General features: G+C 36.7%; 2 protein-coding genes and 1 long non-coding RNA gene across 3 annotated transcripts; 1 reads left to right on the plus strand and 2 right to left on the minus strand.

The window, feature by feature from the left end:
* Nucleotides 1-3,655: 3,655 nt before the first annotated feature.
* On the plus strand, nt 3,656-9,973 carry LOC306875116. The gene is made up of 4 exons (XR_013784699.1): nt 3,656-3,885; nt 4,349-4,687; nt 5,732-6,030; nt 6,314-9,973. It is a non-coding gene; the product is annotated as an uncharacterized lncRNA (long non-coding RNA).
* Nucleotides 9,974-14,938: 4,965 nt separating this feature from the next.
* Nucleotides 14,939-17,729, minus strand: LOC306875033 (uncharacterized protein). The gene is made up of 2 exons (XM_079425400.1): nt 17,681-17,729; nt 14,939-16,194 (listed from the first exon to the last, which is right to left on the minus strand). The coding sequence occupies exon 2, from the start codon at nt 16,187-16,189 to the stop codon at nt 15,179-15,181; it is 1,011 nt and encodes a 336-aa protein (XP_079281526.1). The 5' UTR covers nt 16,190-16,194; nt 17,681-17,729; the 3' UTR covers nt 14,939-15,178.
* A 1,645-nt stretch (nt 17,730-19,374) lies between these two features.
* Nucleotides 19,375-21,319, minus strand: LOC306875103 (uncharacterized protein). The gene is made up of 2 exons (XM_079425511.1): nt 20,294-21,319; nt 19,375-20,190 (listed from the first exon to the last, which is right to left on the minus strand). Exon 1 carries the CDS (start codon nt 21,086-21,088, stop codon nt 20,402-20,404), a length of 687 nt encoding a protein of 228 aa, XP_079281637.1. The 5' UTR covers nt 21,089-21,319; the 3' UTR covers nt 19,375-20,190; nt 20,294-20,401.
* Between the last annotated feature and the right edge of the window lie 1,099 nt (nt 21,320-22,418).

The raw sequence follows: 22,418 nt of genomic DNA on the forward strand, positions 1-22,418 counted from the left end.
ATGCTTTACATGTTACCCTTGGGAAATATCATCAGGAAACACAGGGTTAGCTTTCACTGTGCATACACAGCTGGAGTATGCACAAAATTCCCTCTGACATATAACCACCGGCCTCACGCCCTTCCAGTGCATGCTCGGCTACCAGAACCCGCTCTTCCCTTGGTCAGGAGAGCCTTCTTTTGGACCCACTGAGCCAGACGAGCCTCCTCCTCCAGAGATCCTGGACAAACCATCAGTCTATTAGGTCAGAGACATCCTGGATTTGCGGCGGCGGGGTGGCCGGCTAGAGTACTTAGTTGACTGGGAAGGATATGGACCTGAGGAATGATCCTGGGTGGTCCAGGACGACATCCTGGATCCCATGCTACTTGATGACTTCCATTGCACCCATCCTAATCGTCCCGCACCCAGAGGCCATGGCCGCCCCGTCGCCGCTCAAGGGTGTCAGCAGCCTCCCCTGGAGGACAGGGTAATGTTAGCGAATCCACACAGTCACAGCCTCCACCGTCACCACACTCATCAGCCACCACTCACACCAGATCGCACTCACCTGAATTCTGATCACCTGCAGTTTCCAATCAAGCCACCGTTAAGAACACGTTTCACTCAGTAACTCATCGTCCGGTCTACCGTTCACATCCTAGAACTGTACCCTGACTCCCGTGCAATACATACCTGTGTGTATACCTTTAGGTCTCCTGACGATTCTCCAAAGATTCTCCTACATTGTTCTTCCTCGCTCCTGGTCACCGATCTCCTACGAACCTGCAAAGAAACCACATTTCAGCATACAGCTAAGAACCCAAGAACTGAACATTGTGCTTGATACTCACCTGCCATTGCTCTTCACAATCTGCAACCTCAAGCCCGTCAATAAACCTGTCTGTTTATTTACTTACTTACCTGTTGTCTCTGGCTCGATCTGTGACAATTATACAGTATATTGTTTTTATAGTCACATGATGTGATTCTGTCTCTCATGACAGTGTGGTCAGGATTTGGTTTGTAAGCGAGATGGTGAAGAAATGTAGAACCTGAAATAGAGGGAGGGGGTTCAAGAATTTCTCAGAGCTAATGTGGGAGTTTTTCTGTTTATTTAACTGACTAGAATATAGCCTACTAGATTTGTTAAATTATGAAAAAATTAAGGCTTTATTTTTTGGGGGGATGTAAGAACTTCCGAAGAGTACTTTAAATATGATTATTGGTTTTTATTCCAATTGTCACAGCCATGAAAATATTTCCATGAATGATCTTAAAGAACTGAAACCTAAAATAAGGAACAACTGTCATTGTAGGAGATGAAAAGTCCAGCCTGTAGGAAATAATCAAGCCCTGTGATCATCTCGGTGGAGAGCATTTGTGAATCATCTGAGAGAAGCTTGATCGTATCAAGTAGCAAATGCATTACATGAGAGACCAGAAAAAGGAATACAGAGTTGCTGTAATATATCTGCATTTTTATCATGATAAAACAGAGTTAACAGTTTGTTTTGAAAGTTTTTCACACAGTACCAGGGCAGTGTAAAAAAAATCACAAGGTTTGACACAAGGTTATTTTGAGTTAAAGTAACCAAGCGTCAACGGAAACGCACGTGCACACACACACACACACACACACACACAAAACTGAAAGCCAAACAGTTGATGCAATGATCCCACACTGCAAACTGCTATTATCTGAAGCTGACTTAACAGTTTGAAGATAAATGTCAGATTGTACAATACCAGGCCTGTAACTGATGTTCTCTGACAGTAATCCAGCACTAATATTGTGTTAATTTCACAATATTTTTTAACCTTTTGAAACAATAATGTCTTAAAACAGAACTAACAGCTTCTGATCAACCAAGCCAATGACAAAACAATTTAAGTTCTAACATGCAGTATCTCACCTCAAGCTTGAATTACATCATATCATTTTATTTTGTATACAAACTAGTTATATTAAATTGCAGCTTTTCAGCAGAAAATGCAATCATAGCATTTCTCCAAGACTGAATAGTTCAAATGAAATCTGAATGTTCCCTGAAGCACTGATTTTCAGCACCTTTTTTAAATCATTCTCACACACCTGATAGAATCTAAAGTTCATTGGCCATACAGAAAGCTGGGCAAACATGTAATTTACATGAGATATGAATAACAACTATTCATGGTGATTATGCAAACTGATTGTATTTTTGTAATTTCAATTTATTTTGACTCAAAACATGAGGGTAAACATGAGGGTCATGCACTGTGACACAGTGATAGCTCAGTTTCTGAGTCAGACCAAGATCTGCAGTGGTCTGTATTATTTAGACTAAGGGTCTTTTCTTGCACTGAACCAGTGTGGTTTTGTTCTGTTTTTGGTAAATGCACAGCAGGTACATGAGAATGTGTCTATTATGGGATGTATGTGGCTGACATTTGGATAGGGGGCCACTTCTGCTGTCAGACTCATGTTTTCCACCTGAAAGGACTTGCACATTTATTCATCGTCTTTTACAGACGTGTCCTATCCAAGACAAGCCACATAGGTTTGCACAATGTTACGTAACAAAACAACATAATATGAATACAGTACATACTTTAAAATATTTGCCTAATAGTATAACCTAAATAACATTAAAACAGCAGTAGTAAACAGCACAGCAGTGTTTGCAAACCGGAGCCATTATTTTAGATTCTCAGGTTGTAACACTATCCTAATGCTTTTGGGTCATGTTGTTGTTGTTGTTGTTATTGTTTTTGGCAGTTTATAATGTGTATTGTGTGTTCATGTGAAACTTTGATATGGTCATCTTGGCCATACATAATGTTCAATAATATAGTTATTATATAATTTTAATAGGCTTATAAAATGCATTCATTCATTCATTATATTCCAACATGTAGTATGCATGCCAAGTGGTGGCCGAGAGAGCTCAACGCGCTGCAACTTTAGAAAACACATGCAAATAGAAAAAGCACCAGCAAATCAAGAAAACATCTTCGTCAGTTTGACAGCAGGTGCTTGACAGCAAACGTGTTTCTTAGTTTGGTTGTGTTGTGAGTGTTAGCAGTGTGTTTCTTTATTTGGTTGTGAGCATTTGTAGGGTATGTGTTGTCAAATTGATGAAGTTGTTTTCTTAATTTGCAGGTGTTTTTTCTATTTGCAGCGTGTTGCGCTCTCTCCACCACCGTATGTTTTTCATGTTCTGAATTACATTAATTAGAAGTAGATTTGATCTTCAGATTCGATCTTCATGAATCGTTGCATAAATCTGATGAAAGTGTTAAATGGAATTCTAAGTTTATGTAGTTTTACAGGAAATAGTGGCCTACCAGAACCCAAGGTGTGAAAAATCTCTAGAAATGTAAGCCGGTAAGGCTTATAGATCAATTTATACCAGCTAAACAACCTGCACACCAGATTAACTAGGCTAGGTCCAGAAAGACATTTTAGGCTGGTTTAATCAGGTTATTTATTTATTTAATTATTATTATTATTATTTTAATTTTATTTTTTGCTGTTGTCTTCTTCTTTTTTCCAGCAGTGTAGTGTCATGAACAAAAACAAATGAGGTTGTTTAAAATGTTCCTCAAATCAACCTTTTTAAATACGTGTTTTCCTTTTTACCACATGCAAAAGTTATAGCCTAAATTAAGGATGTAACAACGGATCTAACCCATACAGCACTAGCGTCATCAGCAGCGGTCCTCCTCCTCATGCTGGAACTCATTAGATGCAGATCTAAAATTTTAAATGTATGTTGTTGTTGTTGTTGTTGTTTTTTAAGTACTTCTTGTTTTAAGCCGCGCTATGAGGATCATTTAATCATGAGGGGTGGTTTGGACATCTATTTAAGAACATGATTTCAGAGATGTCTTTCATCTGTTTTTGGATTCTAATGACAAATGGTAAGTCGGACTTTTTTTCATGAAATGCGGACGTGTTCTCGGGATTGAACCACGTAACGAACGTGTAAATAATAATTTCTTTATTATTATTATTATTTAGTTCGAAACACCAAGTTGAACAACTGCCATTTTCTTTCTGCCGTTCATTCTCTATCAAAACCGTCCTACAGTATGCTGTAGGTTCACTGAATAAAACAGAACATTCTAAAACGCATAGCATGTACTTAACCAACGACCAGGGAGGACCAAATTTCTTAAACATTATTGCTAACATAAAACACCTATAGCCAAAGGAACGACATTCGTAATTCAAGAGTATATCCGGACGCTTTATGGTTTTGAACCAACGAAGTTTTTCTTTCTTTATTCTTTTTTTCCGCCTTTTGGGTTATTTGATAAATTTGTTCAGCAAAGGTGCAGTTGTTATTAGGAAGTTATTTTGTTCTCGTGTGTGTGTTTTCAGGTGTGTTTGGTGTTGAGACAAATTAAGTCAAGTCATTGTCAGTGATGGACGGAGATTCTGTCATTCTCAACAGTGATGTTGTTGTTCAGACAGATATCCAGATACTGTGGATGTTTGGAACGAAAAACACCCAAATAGCTCAAATCATTAAAAAGGATGATAAAATAAATTATTATTTTGTCAGTAATGATGGGATATTCAGCGAAAAACTGCAGATGAACAATCAAACTGGATCTCTGACCATCAGAAACATCAGATCTCATCACTCTGGACTTTATCTACTGCAGAGCATGACCAGTGGAGGAACCTTATTTAAGAGATTCAACCTTACTGTATATGGTGAGTAATCTGTATGATTTATGTCATACATGTTTTAATTAAATCAATTTAAAGTCTAGTCTGAACCCAATGTGCTGGGTATGGCAAGCCTATTGTAGAATGCATTGTGTGTTTTAGGAATATTCTTTTTAGATTCTCGTTTCCATATGATAACTTATTAAGACCTATATAAAATGTTACTATTAGGTTTTAACCTCTTGTCTGTAAGCAGACTCGTCACCGTCCTGTATGAGGACGATCAGTGTGGTGTCATCTGCAAACTTCAGGAGCTTGACAGAGGGGTCTTTAGATATGCAGTTGTTGGTGTAGAGGGAGAAGAGCAGTGGGGAGAGAACACAGCCCTGAGGAGCACCAGCTTTGTTGGAGCGGCTGTTTGACATGGATTTCCCCAGTCTCACTAGCTGCAGCCTATCTGTCAGAAAGCTGGTGATTCACTAACAGATAGAGCTATGGACAGAGAGCTGGGTTAGTTTGATCTGGAGGAGCGTTGGGATGATGGTGTTGAAGACTGAACTGAAATCCACAAACAGGATTCACACATAAATCCCTGATTTGTCCAGATGCTGCAGGATTAAATGCAGTCCCATGTTGACTGCATCATCCATGGACCTGTTTGCTTGGTAAGCAAACTGCCAGGGTTCCAGTGATGTCCTTCAGATAAGGGGGTTTAACTGGAGGTGTTAACGGTTGAGTAAGGAGAAGGTCAGACCGGGTGTTGGGGGTTTTAAATCTACAATAAAACTCATTCAAATCTTCAGCAAGTTGTTGATTCACCTCAGTTTTGGGGGATGTTGTCTTGTAGTTGGTGATGGTTTTCAGACCTTTCCACACTGAATCTGGGTCGTTGGAAGTGAACAGATCTTCCAACTTTTTAGCGTAGCTCCTCTTAGCCGCTCTAATCTCCTTATTCAATGTGTTCCTGGCCTGATTGTACAAGACCCTGTCTCCATTTTTGTAGGCATCCTCTTTGGTCTGTACGTAGATGTGTTATTGATTGTTCCTGAGACGGTACTTAATTTTACCTTTTTCTTTCATGTTATCCAGCTGCTCTGCCTGTTCCTCACATTATCAGTCTCTTCAATTCTTCAAACTGTTCTTCATCCTCAAAAAGATCAGGTGTGTGCTGCTGTGTTCAGTGTTGAATGTGAGTCATGTGACTCTCTCCTGGTACAAAGGAAACAGTTTATTGTCCAGCATCAGTGTGTCTGATCTCAGCATCAGTCTCTCTCTACCTCTGGAGGTGGAATATCAGGATAAAAACACCTACAGTTGTGCGCTCAACAATCCCATCAGAAACCAGACCAAACATCTGGACATCAGTCAGCTCTGTCAACCATGTACAGGTACGTCACTGGCAATATTACAGTCTCTGGACCTGTATTGATTGTGAAAACACTTCAGAAATATTGCACATGTACACCTTTATGAGCTGTTATTTGTGAAGTGAAATTTGGGAATCTTCCAAAAAGATCAGGGGCTTTAGACAATACATTAAAGGATTCATTATTTCAGTGGAGATTGAGGATGAGATTCTTATTTTCTCTCCCTGATCCCTTGTATCCTTGTTCAAATCAGACTAGCAGGACTCCCATATACTAAACACTGTTTTCTATTTGTTCATTACAGAACAGAGCCATGATTCCTTTCTTGTACCGCTGATAGTTTGTGTAGTGCTGGCCATAACTGCAGTGTTTGGAGTGGTTGTGTTCTGCCGCATCAGGAAACGTAAACAAGCACGACAAAGCGGCAAGTATTACTAAAACTGATATATGAGTCTTTGCTCTTTAATATAATTGAAATGGGCATGACATGATTTTATTTTATTATTTTAATGTGTTCCTTGAGGTTGGTTTAATTTTTTTTTTTTGGTGCTGCGACTCCTTTGGGATTTGAGAAAAAGTATGAATGCTTCAAGCTTTTGTATTGAGTAGGTGTTTTGAAAGTCTCAAGTCTGTACACTGACACAAAAATAAATGTCAAAGCGAACGTTCTTCTGCTGTTCCCATTCAGTCGGTCACGTTCGATGTACGTCTCCGTTCCCTCCTTCAGGGAACGAGGGTTACCTATGTAACCGAGACGTTCCGTTTGTCCTGCGTGTCGGCTGTAGATCAAGCATGTGGAGTATGTCAGAAACTAAATGGGTCATCTGTATACTGCTGTATCCAACGTATCCACTAATTATAATGGGATTATAATGGGTTATAATGGGTGACCTATGTTGCAGTGATGTTTAACTGTTTGTCGATATCTTGCTCTGAATGCCTGTGTGTGTGACATCACAAACCTTACAATATTCAAACCAACCATTTTTTAAGCTTGAATAAATAAATGCATTGTTTATAATGAGGAGGTTGTTACTGAAGCTTGCACAATGTTAAAGATACTTTTATATGTCAAAATATCCAGGCTAATTTGATTTCTCATGTCACAACTCCTTTAACGATCATTTCAAGTTCATGTATAATGTCAAATTGTGGTTATTGTTAAAACAGCTGAAATTGAAGAAATACATTATGCTACAACAACATTCTGTGCACGTCGTTTACACCATACGGTAAGATCCGGTACTGCTGTGTGCATTGTGTCTGACTGCCTGCCTGTATAAATCTGTATTAAGAAAATAATTTCATTTTCTATTTTAGTTCCTGCTTATGCTTGCTTGTTTCTTACTATAAAACTAAGTGATTCCTGAAATCATCGTATGTATTACAAGCAGCATGCATCATCATGGCCAAACGAATCTGATAAATTTGTCTAATTAACAGCTACAGCCATTATTATTTCTGCCAATTCTTTTGCTGCTACACATGCAGGTGTGGTGATACTTTTACAAATCTCACTATACGGACTAGATTAGCATGACAAATAATTCAGTAGCAACTGACTGAAACGGCACCATAAGTTTGCAGTTGAAAGGAAACAAACAAGCGCTGCCACTTAAAAATCATTCAAAACAAAAAAATGTTGATGTTGTCTGAAGTCGTAAATATTAAAAAATAAATTGCAAATTGCACTCTTATTATGTGAAAACTTAAATAATTTAATAACCATTATAAATAATTTAATAATCCATTTGCTGATTTAATAATCCATGTACCAGATCAGCCATTAGATGTTTTGATAGAGATCAGACAGTCAGAACACACTTACTTTAATCCACATTTTCTAAAGTAAACATATATATATAGGTCAAGTTTCATTGATATTGATTTTACAAATGGTTTTATACAGTGATGTTTTACTTCGCTTGAATATTGAAAAGCTTTCACATTGTTGTCATTGTTGCTTTATTGTATCACGTCTAAAGTCTTGTGATTTGTGAAAGTTTTCTTTGCATCTTTTGTAGTGTGGATATACTTGCATGATCATGCATCCCTGTGTGTGCAGATCATGTCATGTATGTTGCAGATTGACTAGTTATATGATGACTGCTACAAAAAGCTGTTGCAGAAGATAACACTGTGTACTCAAGCGTTATAATGTGTTAAGGATCAAAGTGTTCAATGTCTACAAGGATTCAGTCTCTCACTTAGTATAGTGTTTCTCAATAGAATACAAATGTATTATAAGTTTTAATTTATTTTCACATTGTGTTTATTCATCAAACATCAAAGAAAAGTCCGACCTTTTGCTGAATTTTCAAAGACTCTTTCTGGTAGATACTAGGACATGGAGCCATATTTTTACCAGGAACTTCCCTTTGACAGTGTGAGAGACTCCGGTAGCTCCTGTCCTGAATTCTGTTAATCTGGCCTAAAATGAACTGAGGAAGTATGAATTCAGTAACACATAGCACTTCATACCAGCGGAACTGCCTACAAAGCTGAGTTAGGAACTTGTCTAGACTTGATTTAAATGTGCTACAACTGCCTTACACAATGTCAGTGTTCTTTTTTTTTACATATATATATATACACTCACCTAAAGGATTATTAGGAACACCATACTAATACTGTGTTTGACCCCCTTTCGCCTTCAGAACTGCCTTAATTCTACGTGGCATTGATTCAACAAGGTGCTGAAAGCATTCTTTAGAAATGTTGGCCCATATTGATAGGATAGCATCTTGCAGTTGATGGAGATTTGTGGGATGCACATCCAGGGCACGAAGCTCCCGTTCCAAAACATCCCAAAGATGCTCTATTGGGTTGAGATCTGGTGACTGTGGGGGTCATTTTAGTACAGTGAACTCATTGTCATGTTCAAGAAACCAATTTGAAATGATTCGAGCTTTGTGACATGGTGCATTATCCTGCTGGAAGTAGCCATCAGAGGATGGGTACATGGTGGTCATAAAGGGATGGACATGGTCAGAAACAATGCTCAGGTAGGCCGTGGCATTTAAACGATGCCCAATTGGCACTAAGGGGCCTAAAGTGTGCCAAGAAAACATCCCCCACACCATTACACCACCACCACCAGCCTGCACAGTGGTAACAAGGCATGATGGATCCATGTTCTCATTCTGTTTACGCCAAATTCTGACTCTACCATCTGAATGTCTCAACAGAAATCGAGACTCATCAGACCAGGCAACATTTTTCCAGTCTTCAACCGTCCAATTTTGGTGAGCTCGTGTAAATTGTAGCCTCTTTTTCCTATTTGTAGTGGAGATGAGTGGTACCCGGTGGGGTCTTCTGCTGTTGTAGCCCATCCGCCTCAAGGTTGTGCATGTTGTGGCTTCACAAATGCTTTGCTGCATACCTTGGTTGTAACGAGTGGTTATTTCAGTCAAAGTTGCTCTTCTATCAGCTTGAATCAGTCGGCCCATTGTCCTCTGACCTCTAGCATCAACAAGGCATTTTCGCCCACAGGACTGCCGCATACTGGATGTTTTTCCCTTTTCACACCATTCTTTGTAAACCCTAGAAATGGTTGTGCGTGAAAATCCCAGTAACTGAGCAGATTGTGAAATACTCAGACCGGCCCGTCTGGCACCAACAACCATGCCACGCTCAAAATTGCTTGAATCACCTTTCTTTCCCATTCTGACATTCAGTTTGGAGTTCAGGAGATTGTCTTGACCAGGACCACACCCCTAAATGCATTGAAGCAACTGCCATGTGATTGGTTGATTAGATAATTGCATTAATGAGAAATTGAACAGGTGTTCCTAATAATCCTTTAGGTGAGTGTATTTTATTATTGATTATTTATTGTGTATTGACTTGAATCTAAAAGCATGCAATGGAATAAACACATTTCACTTCATGGAATAGTTATATTACTTTATATACTTTTTTTTCAAACTTAAAACAACAAACCCCAAATTACACACACACACACAAAAAAAAACTGAATTATTTCATCTAGTTAACACATTAAAATCTCATTCCCACTAGCAGTTGTTTTCAGTTTTGAATTTTCTTGTTATTCATTTCCTGAATAACAAGACATGTTTCCACAGGTTTCTTTAAGGTGGAAACACTGGAATATTTTCATTGTTTTTTACATTGGAAAACTGTATAGAACATAATATGTGAAACTTGCAGGATTATATTTTACATATTGTTTTCCTTACGAAAAAATAAACCATGGTTTTACTAGGAAAAGTGTAGTATGCATGTTTTTTTTTGTTTTTTTAATACCATTTGTAAAACCACAGTTTTACTACAAGCACCATGGTTAATGGTTAACCATGGTTAATTTGTGGTTACCATGGTAATATAGTAACTATAGGCTAACTATAGGTAATATAGTAACTATAGGTAACTATAGTCTATAGTAACCTTTTTTATATATATACAGGTCCTTTTCAAAAAATTAGCATATTGTGATAAAGTTCATTATTTTCTGTAATGTACTGATAAACATTAGACTTTCATATATTTTAGATTCATTACAACACAACTGAAGTAGTTCAAGCCTTTTATTGTTTTAATATTGATGATTTTGGCATACAGCTCATGAAAACCCAAAATTCCTATCTCAAAAAATTAGCATATCATGAAAAGGTTCTCTAAACGAGCTATTAACCTAATCATCTGAATCAACTAATTAACTATAAACACCTGCAAAAGATTCCTGAGGCTTTTAAAAACTCCCAGCCTGGTTCATTACTCAAAACCGCAATCATGGGTAAGACTGCCGACCTGACTGCTGTCCAGAAGGCCATCATTGACACCCTCAAGCAAGAGGGTAAGACACAGAAAGAAATTTCTGAACGAATAGGCTGTTCCCAGAGTGCTGTATCAAGGCACCTCAGTGGGAAGTCTGTGGGAAGGAAAAAGTGTGGCATAAAACGCAGCACAACGAGAAGAGGTGACCGGACCCTGAGGAAGATTGTGGAGAAGGACCGATTCCAGACCTTGGGGGACCTGCGGAAGCAGTGGACTGAGTCTGGAGTAGAAACATCCAGAGCCACCGTGTACAGGCGTGTGCAGGAAATGGGCTACAGGTGCCGCATTCCCCAGGTCAAGCCACTTTTGAACAGAGAAGCAGCACTGGACTGTTGCTCAGTGGTCCAAAGTACTTTTTTCGGATGAAAGCAAATTTTGCATGTCATTCGGAAATCAAGGTGCCAGAGTCTGGAGGAAGACTGGGGAGAGGAAAATGCCAAAATGCCTGAAGTCCAGTGTCAAGTACCCACAGTCAGTGATGCTGGTGTTGGTCCACTGTGTTTTATCAAGGGCAGGGTCAATGCAGCTAGCTATCAGGAGATTTTGGAGCACTTCATGCTTCCATCTGCTGAAAAGCTTTATGGAGATGAAGATTTCATTTTTCAGCACGACCTGGCACCTGCTCACAGTGCCAAAACCACTGGTAAATGGTTTACTGACCATGGTATTACTGTGCTCAATTGGCCTGCCAACTCTCCTGACCTGAACCCCATAGAGAATCTGTGGGATATTGTGAAGAGAAAGTTGAGAGACGCAAGACCCAACACTCTGGAAGAGCTTAAGGCCGCTATCGAAGCATCCTGGGCCTCCATAACACCTCAGCAGTGCCACAGGCTGATTGCCTCCATGCCACGCCGCATTGAAGCAGCCATTTCTGCAAAAGGATTCCCGACCAAGTATTGAGTGCATAACTGAACATAATTATTTGAAGGTTGACTTTTTTTGTATTAAAAACACTTTTCTTTTATTGGTCGGATGAAATATGCTAATTTTTTGAGATAGGAATTTTGGGTTTTCATGAGCTGTATGCCAAAATCATCAATATTAAAACAATAAAAGGCTTGAACTACTTCAGTTGTGTTGTAATGAATCTAAAATATATGAAAGTCTAATGTTTATCAGTACATTACAGAAAATAATGAACTTTATCACAATATGCTAATTTTTTGAAAAGGACCTGTATATATAAAACTCCATGTGCATAATAATAAAGGCAGAAAGGGAATTTCACACGACCATGGCGACACCTGCTGGTCAAAATGAACGAGAACACAGCCATAACATGTAGCCTGTAAGCCCTATTCGGACAGTAATTGTTTCTCATGTGGACGTCTTTAAAAATAAATGTACATGGCACCTCAGTGATAAAACTCATGGACTCGGATGGTGATTAACTAACAGTGGAGAAGGGAGTTCTGTCATCCTATGGCCGAATTCAACACAACAACGATGAAGTGATTTGTGTTTATTCAGTTCAGACACCTTCAGTTCCACTAATGCTCAAAAATCTGTTTTTCTAACAATAAGGTTACACTTTATTTTAAGGGGTCCTTGTGTCAGTGAAATTATACATATAATACTGAGTATTAATTACAGTTGCATGCGAAAGTTTGGGAAACCCTTGCAGAATCTGTGAAAATGGGAATAATTTTAACAAAATAAGAGAGATCATGCAAAATGCATGTTATTTTTTATTTAGTGCTGTCCTGAGTAAGATATTTTCAATAAAAGATGTTTACATGTAGTCCACAAGACAAAAAAAAAAATTGCTGAAATTATTGAAATAACCACATTCAAAAGTTTGGGAACCCTTGGTTCTTGTATTTTGTTGCATGTTCTGTTGGTTTGTGTGTGTGTTCACATTGGACATGCAATTACTTTCCTTGCTTTGCTTGTTTTGGGTTATATCTTGCTCGCATCTTGTTGTACCTTGTTTATTTTATTTTGCTTGCGTTGTTTAAATAATTTTTATTTGCTTGTGTTCTATATTTTGCTTACATTTTGTTTATCTCTTTGTATTTTGTTGCATGCTTGTTTGCAGTGTGCATGTAGATTTCTTGATCTTTTTTATTTTTATTCATTTCTTTTTTGGTATGTTTGTTGTGATACTAGTAGTTGTTCGTATTGTGTATTTTTTTTTATTGGTTGGCTTTAAAAATAATAATTTAATTTGTTTCCACAGGACTAAAGAAATAAAGAGACCATGTACTGCACCCGTGCCAATAGATTCATTTAATTGAATAGCTTGAACGGCCCTATTGCTGCTATTGGTCTGTTACTGGTTGATATTGACCAGGACACATAAAGACAATATATTCTTAGTATTTATTCAATGGCATCTTTTTTATGATTAAAATATCACTGATACCAATACTACTGATGTCTCTAGGAAATTGTTATTTTTTCCTAATATTTAACCATTGACTATAGCCATTCAACATTACAGCATTATACGAATGGGACGCTCAGTGGGTTCAGGTGTAGTGCAGCCAAGATGGTGGTGTGTGTTTCCAGTAAGAGTAACAGGAGAGGGAATCCCAGTTCAACTTGTTAGAGGAAATAGTGGCCAACCAGAACCCAAAGTGTCAAAAAAAATCTTCAGAAAGTGCGAACTCAGGCAGGCATTGAGGCAAATAAATGAATTTCATTATTTTCAGTTAATGTCTAATTTTATACAAATAAAATAAAACATTTGCCATATTTTTGGTCTTGCATGTTTATTTTTATTTTTTTTAAATAAACAAATGCATCAGGAAGTTCATATGTGGTGTGTTATGCATTCCAAATTTACAAATATATTTATTTGGTCTATTATCCTGTTTTCCTGTATTTGTTCATTGAATGTGTGAAGAATGTTTTCCCCAGTAAACTCTGAATTTAGATTAATAATGTATGATTATAGTGATTAGAGTATAGTATAGTTATGATTATAGTAGGCTGTTAGTGATATCCACAAAGACTGAAGATAATGAAGATATTTTCTCAGATAGTGCTCCCTCATCAGTATTTTTTTTTTACATATATCTTAAAAGTTATGTCTGGCTTTGTGATTTGTCAGTTTGGATGTATATGTGAACCATCTCATTCACTGATGTTTAATTTAAATTCGGAATTCTTTATGGGAAATACCATTGATAGGTATAATGTCCCTTTCAGAACTTCCTCTCCTGTGTAAAAATACCTTTTATTGAAATTAAGCTGTGAAGTTCTGCAATTCTGTCCCACAAAAGAAGGCATGCAAGTCTATTCACAGACTCTGTAAACAAAAGTGGCACTGATAAGAGTTGAAGGGATGGATGAACATCTTGACTGGTTTTCTAGGGCGGTTACCGCTTTTCTTGAAATTTTGGAGAATATTTTTTACCCTATCCTCCAAGTGGAAGGGTATCCTTTCACTTGGAGGATACCCAGGCTACAGCAACATATACTTGGCATTCTTTGGCAGGTACATGTTTTTCATGCTGGAGAACTGTACAGAATATTTATGTGAAATTCACAGGATTATGTTTTACATAATTTTGAGATGCATTGCAAAACATTGTGGCCACAACACGAAGGAGTTAAATACCAGTAACAGTCAAAGCAAAACCAATCCATCATTCAGAACTCTAAACACTGTGTTCATAATGTTAATGGCATAGAGGAAGATTATCGAAATTCTGAATCAATAGGAATGTTTGTTTCGAAGTGCTCAAATCACCGTGCTCTGACTACATCTGCTGGTCAAAATTATGTAAATATCACGAGAGCACAGTCATAGCATGTAGCTACGTAACAATGACACGTTATAAAAACCAAAAAAGAGATGAGTTCAAGAAAATGCATTCTAAACTGCAAATCATTAAATGCCATTAAGTATGTAGTGTATGTAATGTGTATTTTCTTATTTTGTAGTGCTTGTTTTGAGTGTTTTAGGCCAATCAGTGACAATGTCAAGCTACTCTTCTTTCATTATACATAAATGTGTTGCTCATTACTAAATCGCACGTTATTTGTGTGTTTCCAATATCAAATTTAATTTACACTTATGCACCTCTTTAAAAGTTCAGTAAAACACCAAACTCATAAAAAAAAAAAAAATCATAGAAGACAGACAAAAGGCAGAGTACCCAATGAAAAGAAGGCCTGCACACTAGGTCGAACTGCTTGTCTTTATTCCAGATGCTCTCTTTCTGCTGATATGAGCACATAACATTTTTTAAATTTAGGGTTTCTTTCATAAAAGAGTAAATGAAATAAGATACACGTGCTTTATATGAAATTCCAATTTGAGATGGATAAAATACAAAAATCACAAGGAAGCATAATGATTTGAATTATATTATATCAGTATCTTATATAATAGTATATAATACAATTTATTATATATTGTTCATTTGGGAACAACCCATGGAAATGGAGGGCACTGGTATGGTTTCTCTCCAGTGTGGGTCCTCTCATGTGATTTCAGATATTGTGACCGTCTGAATCTCTTGTCACAGTGTGAACACTGGTAAGGTTTTTCTCCAGTGTGAGTGCTCTGGTGCAGTTTCAGTTCAGCATCTCTAACAAAAGTCTTTCCACACTCAAAGCACATGTGATCCTTCACACCGCTGTGTCTTTTCTGGTGTAATTTTAAACTACTTATTTGACCAAAACTCCTTCCACAAAAACAACACACATAAGGCTTCTCCTTTGTATGAACTCTCAGGTGGTCCTTCAGGGCATCTGCCCTAAAAAAATTCTTACCACAGTAATCACAGTTAAATGGTCTTTCTCCAGAATGAGAACGCAGATGTGATTTAAAAGTGCATGACTTTCTGAAGCTCTTCCCACACTGATCGCATGCATGTGGCCTCTCTCCAGTGTGGATTTTCATGTGATCTTTAAGGGCTCCTTTTTTGGTGAAACTCTTCCCGCATTGATCACATGAGTGTGGCTTTTCTCCTGTATGGATTTTCATATGGTCCATAAGGGCTCCTTTCTTTGTGAAACTCTTCCCGCATTGATCACATGTGTGTGGCTTCTCTCCAGTGTGGATTTTCCTGTGATCTTCAAGGGCTCCTCTTTTTGTAAAACTCTTCCCGCACTGATCACACATGTGCAGATTCTCTCCGGTGTGGATCTTCATGTGATCCCTAAGAGTTCCTTTTAGTGTAAAACTCTTCCCGCATTGAACACATGTGAAGGGTTTTTCTCCACTATGAACTCTATTGTGAAGTTTAAGACTTTGCTTATTTGAGAAACTCTTCTCACAGTGAAGGCAGGTAAAAGATGTATCGGCTGTTCTTTTCAATGAAAAATTGCCTGTAGTGTGTGAGCAACTCAAACATTTTTCTTCAATTTTGACATGAAGTTTCTCCTCTACTTCATTCAGTTCTTCATTCTTTGCACTCTCTTCCATCAGGTCTAAAACAAAAGAAAAAGGACATAAAAGTGAGCCTTGAAATAACAAAGTATAAAAATGCTATACAATATTATTCAATACAATAGCATTTAAAAAACAGAGCATATCTTCAAACTCAAAATGATGTCACTACAGCCCACAGGAAATTACATGATTTGGGCTCTTTCTGAATTGTTCTGTGGCAGGAGATGTAGATCTGCCTAAAATCAAGAGTAAATCAGTTGGCATACTTTATTTTTTGTGAATTTAAACATTAAGCATGTATATGTTGTTTAACTATCAATCTATCAAATTGTAAATATACTTAATTTATTTGTATTGTTCATAAACCATACAAACATATGAACACATAAATTAAAAGAACCAAAATATAAATTAGAATAAAAAACAGAAGTATAAACCAAGCATCTATGTCCAGGCTATTTGTATTTGCATTAGAAGAAGCAAATGGTGTGTGCACATTACAAGAAATGACTCCATGTAAGCAGAAACTTCACAGAGATGGATTACAAAAGAAATGTTCAAAGGTAATTGAACTTGCCATTTACTTTTTTTTTTTTTTGCTGTTTTTATATGAAATGTGGTTTATCACAGACTACAGGAAAATAAATGGGATGTATATCTTGAGCTTTGAGTAGCAATCTAAACATGATCTGAAAACATCAGTATAATGAATGGGGTGAAAAGAGGAACTACTGACATGAAAATAAAGATGATTTTAAGCAGCTCTTAATAGTGATACTCCTGAAACAAGCCTTACAGCATCATCAGATCTCACTTTATTTTAAGTGTTTGAAGTAAAAACAGATTTTAGATACATGCTGAAAGTATAAAACTGTTCTATATTATTATTACTCGCATTCCGATATGAATAAAACATTTTGATATGAGTAATGAATTAAACGCTTACAGCAAAACAAATTCAAATGACACTCACCAGCTTCTTTTCTGTGTGACAGCATTTTATTAACCACAACAGGTAAGTAATTTACATACAGCAGCATAATATCAATAATCACATCAAACATCAAAATCAATCATATCAATTTCAAACTAAAAATATTTCGACAAGAAAACGACAAAGCACTAATTTCATGTTTCTAGTGTCAAACGTCCTTCACATTTATCTACATTCAATTATGTTGCCTACCTCTGATTTAAAAACGGTCCGCATAGATCTTTAAAGACTCGAATTTAGCCGTATATATACTACAAATTTGACTTTCAAAGGTAAATGGCAAAAAATAAAATTTTAAAATAAAATCACTGCAGCACTGTTTGAGGTCGACTCCCATGAATTTCCCTCACAGATCACACTTTGACTTTTGATCAAGTGACATTCAGTAACAATAAAAATGATCACGAACATACAAACACACAAGATTGCTCATGGGTTTATGAATGAATTACGTTCCTCACATCGTTGGCTTTTCATGCATATGTGTTTCAGCCGGCAGACGCCAGAACAGACGCACAAACAACGCTTACCCGATGAAAACAAAACAGAAACGACCCCCTTCAGAGAGACAGCAGCTTCTTCTTCTTTTGGGGTTTTATTGGAAACGAATTTGTGCATTACCGCCACAGACTGGTAAGGAGTGTGCATTCAGAAGAACATATTTTATATATTCTCAGTTAATTTAGTTATTTTAGATATTGAAAAATAAATCACAAAAGAACTTAAAGTTTCTTGAGGGAACGAGAATGAGAATGCAAAAATGCAAAAGCATTGGATTATAATTTTTGCCCCCATTTTGTATTTTTTCCATCTCTGTACGATGACTCATAGAATATAAAAATACAATTTCTACAATATGGGATGAATAAAACACCAATAGTTCATCAATACTACATCAAACCAATACAAAGTTACACCCATCTTTTTAGTAGTGAAAATGCATGTAAAAAATGCAATACTTTCCTTTATAAAAGAGAGTAAATGAAACAAGAGTGATACATTTTGTAGAGGAAGTACAGTTAAGGCTCATTGACCAATGATTTCAATCAATAAAAGAAACTTTACTTAAAAGAAAGGAAGTAAAGAGATTACATACCAACACACAACTCTTCCTCAAGGTGAAGTTTTTTTCAGTAAGTTGCAGTCATCTGTCTTTTTCCCAAAACAGAAGACACACAGAAAGACTCTCTCACAATTGAAAGTTTGAACAATATTTATATTTTTCTTATTCATCATTAAATATGAATCTAATTTTGTTCTTAAACAGGGAATAGAGAAGGGTCTGACGTATATGACTTTTGACCACTTACATCACTAAACAGCTCTGCAGTTACTTGAGAATATAAGCTTATGAATCATATCTACTCAAACCATATACACAATCTATTCTACTTTTATTTTAATCACTCACTAAAGTTATTCCATAAAAGGAAATGTAAATAAAAATGGAACAAAATACAAAAAGCATAATGATTATGATTGAAATAATATTAAGTAAAATCTTACACAAGAATAAAGATTTAGATATTGTTCATTTGGTCTGTCTTTGAGTTTATCTTCATGATTCATCTCACACTTGAAACTATTGGTCTTGAAGATGAACTCTGTTCAATGTAACAACTTCAGACGAGGTTTCATGGTCCTGTCGCAGATTTATAGAGAAGCAGATTTTATTGCTCTATGCATATTTGGGTCATCAAATCAAATCAAATCAAATCACTTTTATTGTCACATCACCACAGCACATGTGCCTTCGTGAGTGAAATTCTTGAGAGCGTGCTCCAGACAGTGCAGAAACAATTTACATATAGACATTACCATACATATGTACAGATCATGTTTGATAAGGACACAGTATTATAAATATTATGGTGGCCGAGAGAGCTCAACACGTTGCAAATAGAAAAAAAAACACCTGCAAATTAAGAAAACAACTTTGTCAATTTGACAACACACGTGCTGCAAATGCTCACAACACAACCAAATAAAGAAACGTGCTGCAAATAAAATTCTTTGTTTGGTTGTGTTGTGAGCATTTGCAGCTCCTGCAGTTAAATTGATGAAGATGTTTTATTGATTTGCTGGTGCTGCTTCTGTTGTTTGCTGGTGTTCTCTGAAGTTGCAGCACGTTGAGCTCTCTCGGCCACCAAATAATATATTTATATAAGATATAATTTCTTCATATATACATAATAAATATACACAGTACACACACACATATATTATGTAAACAAAAACTTTTATTTTGGATGCGATTAATCGTTTGACAGCACTAATAAAAAGGAATAATAAATAAAGTCAGAAATAAATGTGTAAGCACCAAACAACACTAATTTAAATCAACTTAATTTAACTTGTCATCACTGAATTTTGGTAATTGTTTTTTACATATAACAATTGAATACATGCTGTTAAGTGATGTAAATCTTGTATGTCAAAACTGGTGATCATAGTGTTTGCCACAGTCAGTGTTTTCTCTCTCTCTCTTCTCAATTTGAGATTAATAAAACATTAATAATACATCAAAACATAAAAACGGCACCGATTTGCATGACAATTCCCATTATAACCATTAAATCCATTACATTTTCTATTGTGTTTTGGGCAGGGTTAATTCATTACATTAGCCTACTAACTAAATAAATAAGAAAGTTAAAAAAAAAAAAAAATTGTAAAGTAAGGGTCGAATCCAGTGTACCCAAAATTTTAGCGAGTATTCAGTTCATATTCAAGCATTACAGAAGTCAGTCACCAGAGGGCTATATTTTGAGATTTAAAACTACTTCTTGTCTTTAACACTGTCTTGTTGCCTTATCTTGTTGTTGTTTCTTAAATTAGTAGTCTACAATAATTCTCATTATACCTAAGCCATCTGTTAATAGAGCAATATATGAAGTTTAAATTATTTTTTATTTAAAACATAAATTGCTTTATAAAACTGTTTGAAGACAGATGTGTACTTACAGTAAGACATCAGAACTTTGTCCATTTTCCTGCCATCATATTGCATTTTATGGTAGAAAAACAGTATATTTTGCACCTGCATTTGTCAGACAAAATAACAAGATGATCTAAGCACAAGGATGAAGAACAAGGTCTAATTTTTACATTTGTATTATTTATATATCAGACACATGACTCACATAAATATGCTATAGCCTCTTTTTCGTGATCTGAATCTCACACTTGTTCACTGGGAAAACTTTAATGGTTCTTTGTCCAGACACTCACTGCAACTGATTAGGAAAGATTTATATAGAAGGAAGCCTTTCTTTCATTGGACATTTTCCTTTTGTATGACTGCGTAGAGAAGCTAATTTACTAAAGCTCTTCCCACACGAAGAGCAGTGATACGGCTTCTCTCCAGTGTGGCTCCTCTCATGTATTTTCAGAGATGCTAACCAGCTGAATCTCCTGTCACAGTGTGAACACTTGTAAGGTTTTTCTCCAGTGTGAGTCCTCTGGTGCAGTTTCAATTCAGCGTTTGTAATAAAGGTCTTCCCACATTCAAAGCACATGTAATCTTTCACACCGCTGTGTCTTTTCTGGTGTGATTTGAAAGCACTCACCTGAGTAAAACCCCTTTCACACAGTGAACACTTGTAAGGTTTCTCCTTTAAATGAACTTTCCGGTGGGCCTTCAGGCACACTGCTTTAACAAATGTTTTATCGCATTGATCGCAGTTATACCGTCTTTCTCCAGAATGAGAAAGGAGATGTAATCTAAGAGTGTTTGGATGTGTAAAACTCTTCCCGCACTGATCACATGTAAACGGCTTCTCTCCAGTGTGGGTCCTCTCGTGTATTTTCCGATGTCCTGTTTGACTGAAACTCTTGTCACAGTGTGAACACTTGTAAGGTTTTTCTCCAGTGTGAGTTTTCTGGTGCTGTTTCAGTTCAGCATCTCTAATGAAGGATTTTCCACAATCAAAGCACATATGATTCTTCACACCGCTGTGCCTTATCTGGTGCGTATTTAAAGCGCCCAACTGACTAAAACTCTTTCCACACAGAGAACAAACATAAGGCTTCTCCTTTGTATGAACTTTCAAGTGGGTCCTCAGGGATCCTACCCTAATAAATGTTTTACCGCACTGATCGCAGTTATATGGCCTCTCTCCAGAATGAGAATGCACATGTAATTTAAGAGTGCTGGCATGTGTGAAACTCTGCCCGCATTGATCACACGTGTATGGCTTCTCCCCAGTGTGGATTTTCATATGATGTTTAAGGGATCCTTTTAGTGCGAAACTCGTCCCACATTGATCACATGTGAAAGGCCTCTCTCTACTATGAACTCTCATGTGAATTTTCAGACTTTGTTTGTATGAGAAATGCTTCCCACACTGAGAACAGGTGAAAGATTGTTTGGCTTTTCTTTTCGATGAGTGGCTCAAAGACTTTATTACAGATTTGGCATCATGTTTCTCCTCCGCTTCAGTAAATTCTTCACTCTCTTTGTTTTCTCCGTTCAGGTCTAAAATGTAAGTAAAAGAGGTTTTATTTTCAGTAAAGTATAAAATGAGAAAATCAAAAAAAAGATACATTTAATTGAAAAGAACACATAAACGAACCCTGATATGATAGCATAACTCATCATTGATCATTTTGATGCATTTATTTGTACACTGATCTTCCAATTATTACTTTTAAAACATTTCAGGCACAAATTGCAGGTTTTGTAGTAGTTAATACCTATAGATATGTTTCAGCAACAACATGTTCAGGGATGAAAACTACGTAATACCTTAGTAATATGTTTGCAAAAGTTGTGAAAAAAGTCGAGTCAAACTTCCCGATGTTGACAATCAATATGAATGCTTCTCAAACCTTATTTCACTGACCATTTGTTAACAACTAAAGAAAATAAGGCATCTTCATACAAAGAAGGCATACGTATTGTCATGAAAGCGTCCTTAACTTAAATTTCCCAGCTCTTACGATTTTTCTAACTACAGCTACTAAATCTGCTTTAACTGCTTGAAGGTTTACAGCCTTGATGTTCTTCAGCATCATTGGTGAAGAATCAAGAATGAACACCAACCTCTTTGTTCTTCTTCTTGTTTTATTCTGCAGGGTTCATTCATGTTCTCTCTGCTCTTTCTTAAACTCTATATTCTTCAGGCCGATGTGAATATTCCAGCATTTATTGATGAATTGTTGTAGGAGAAGAGGAGTTATTCTTGTGTGGTAGGAAGAGCAGATCTGGTCAAATGAAACATTAATAAATCGGTTGTTAAATTGATTCACACATTCACAAGCACTCAG

The sequence above is a fragment of the Barbus barbus genome (genome assembly GCF_936440315.1).
Source record: "Barbus barbus genome assembly, chromosome: 9".
NCBI classification, from domain to species: Eukaryota; Metazoa; Chordata; class Actinopteri; order Cypriniformes; family Cyprinidae; genus Barbus; species Barbus barbus.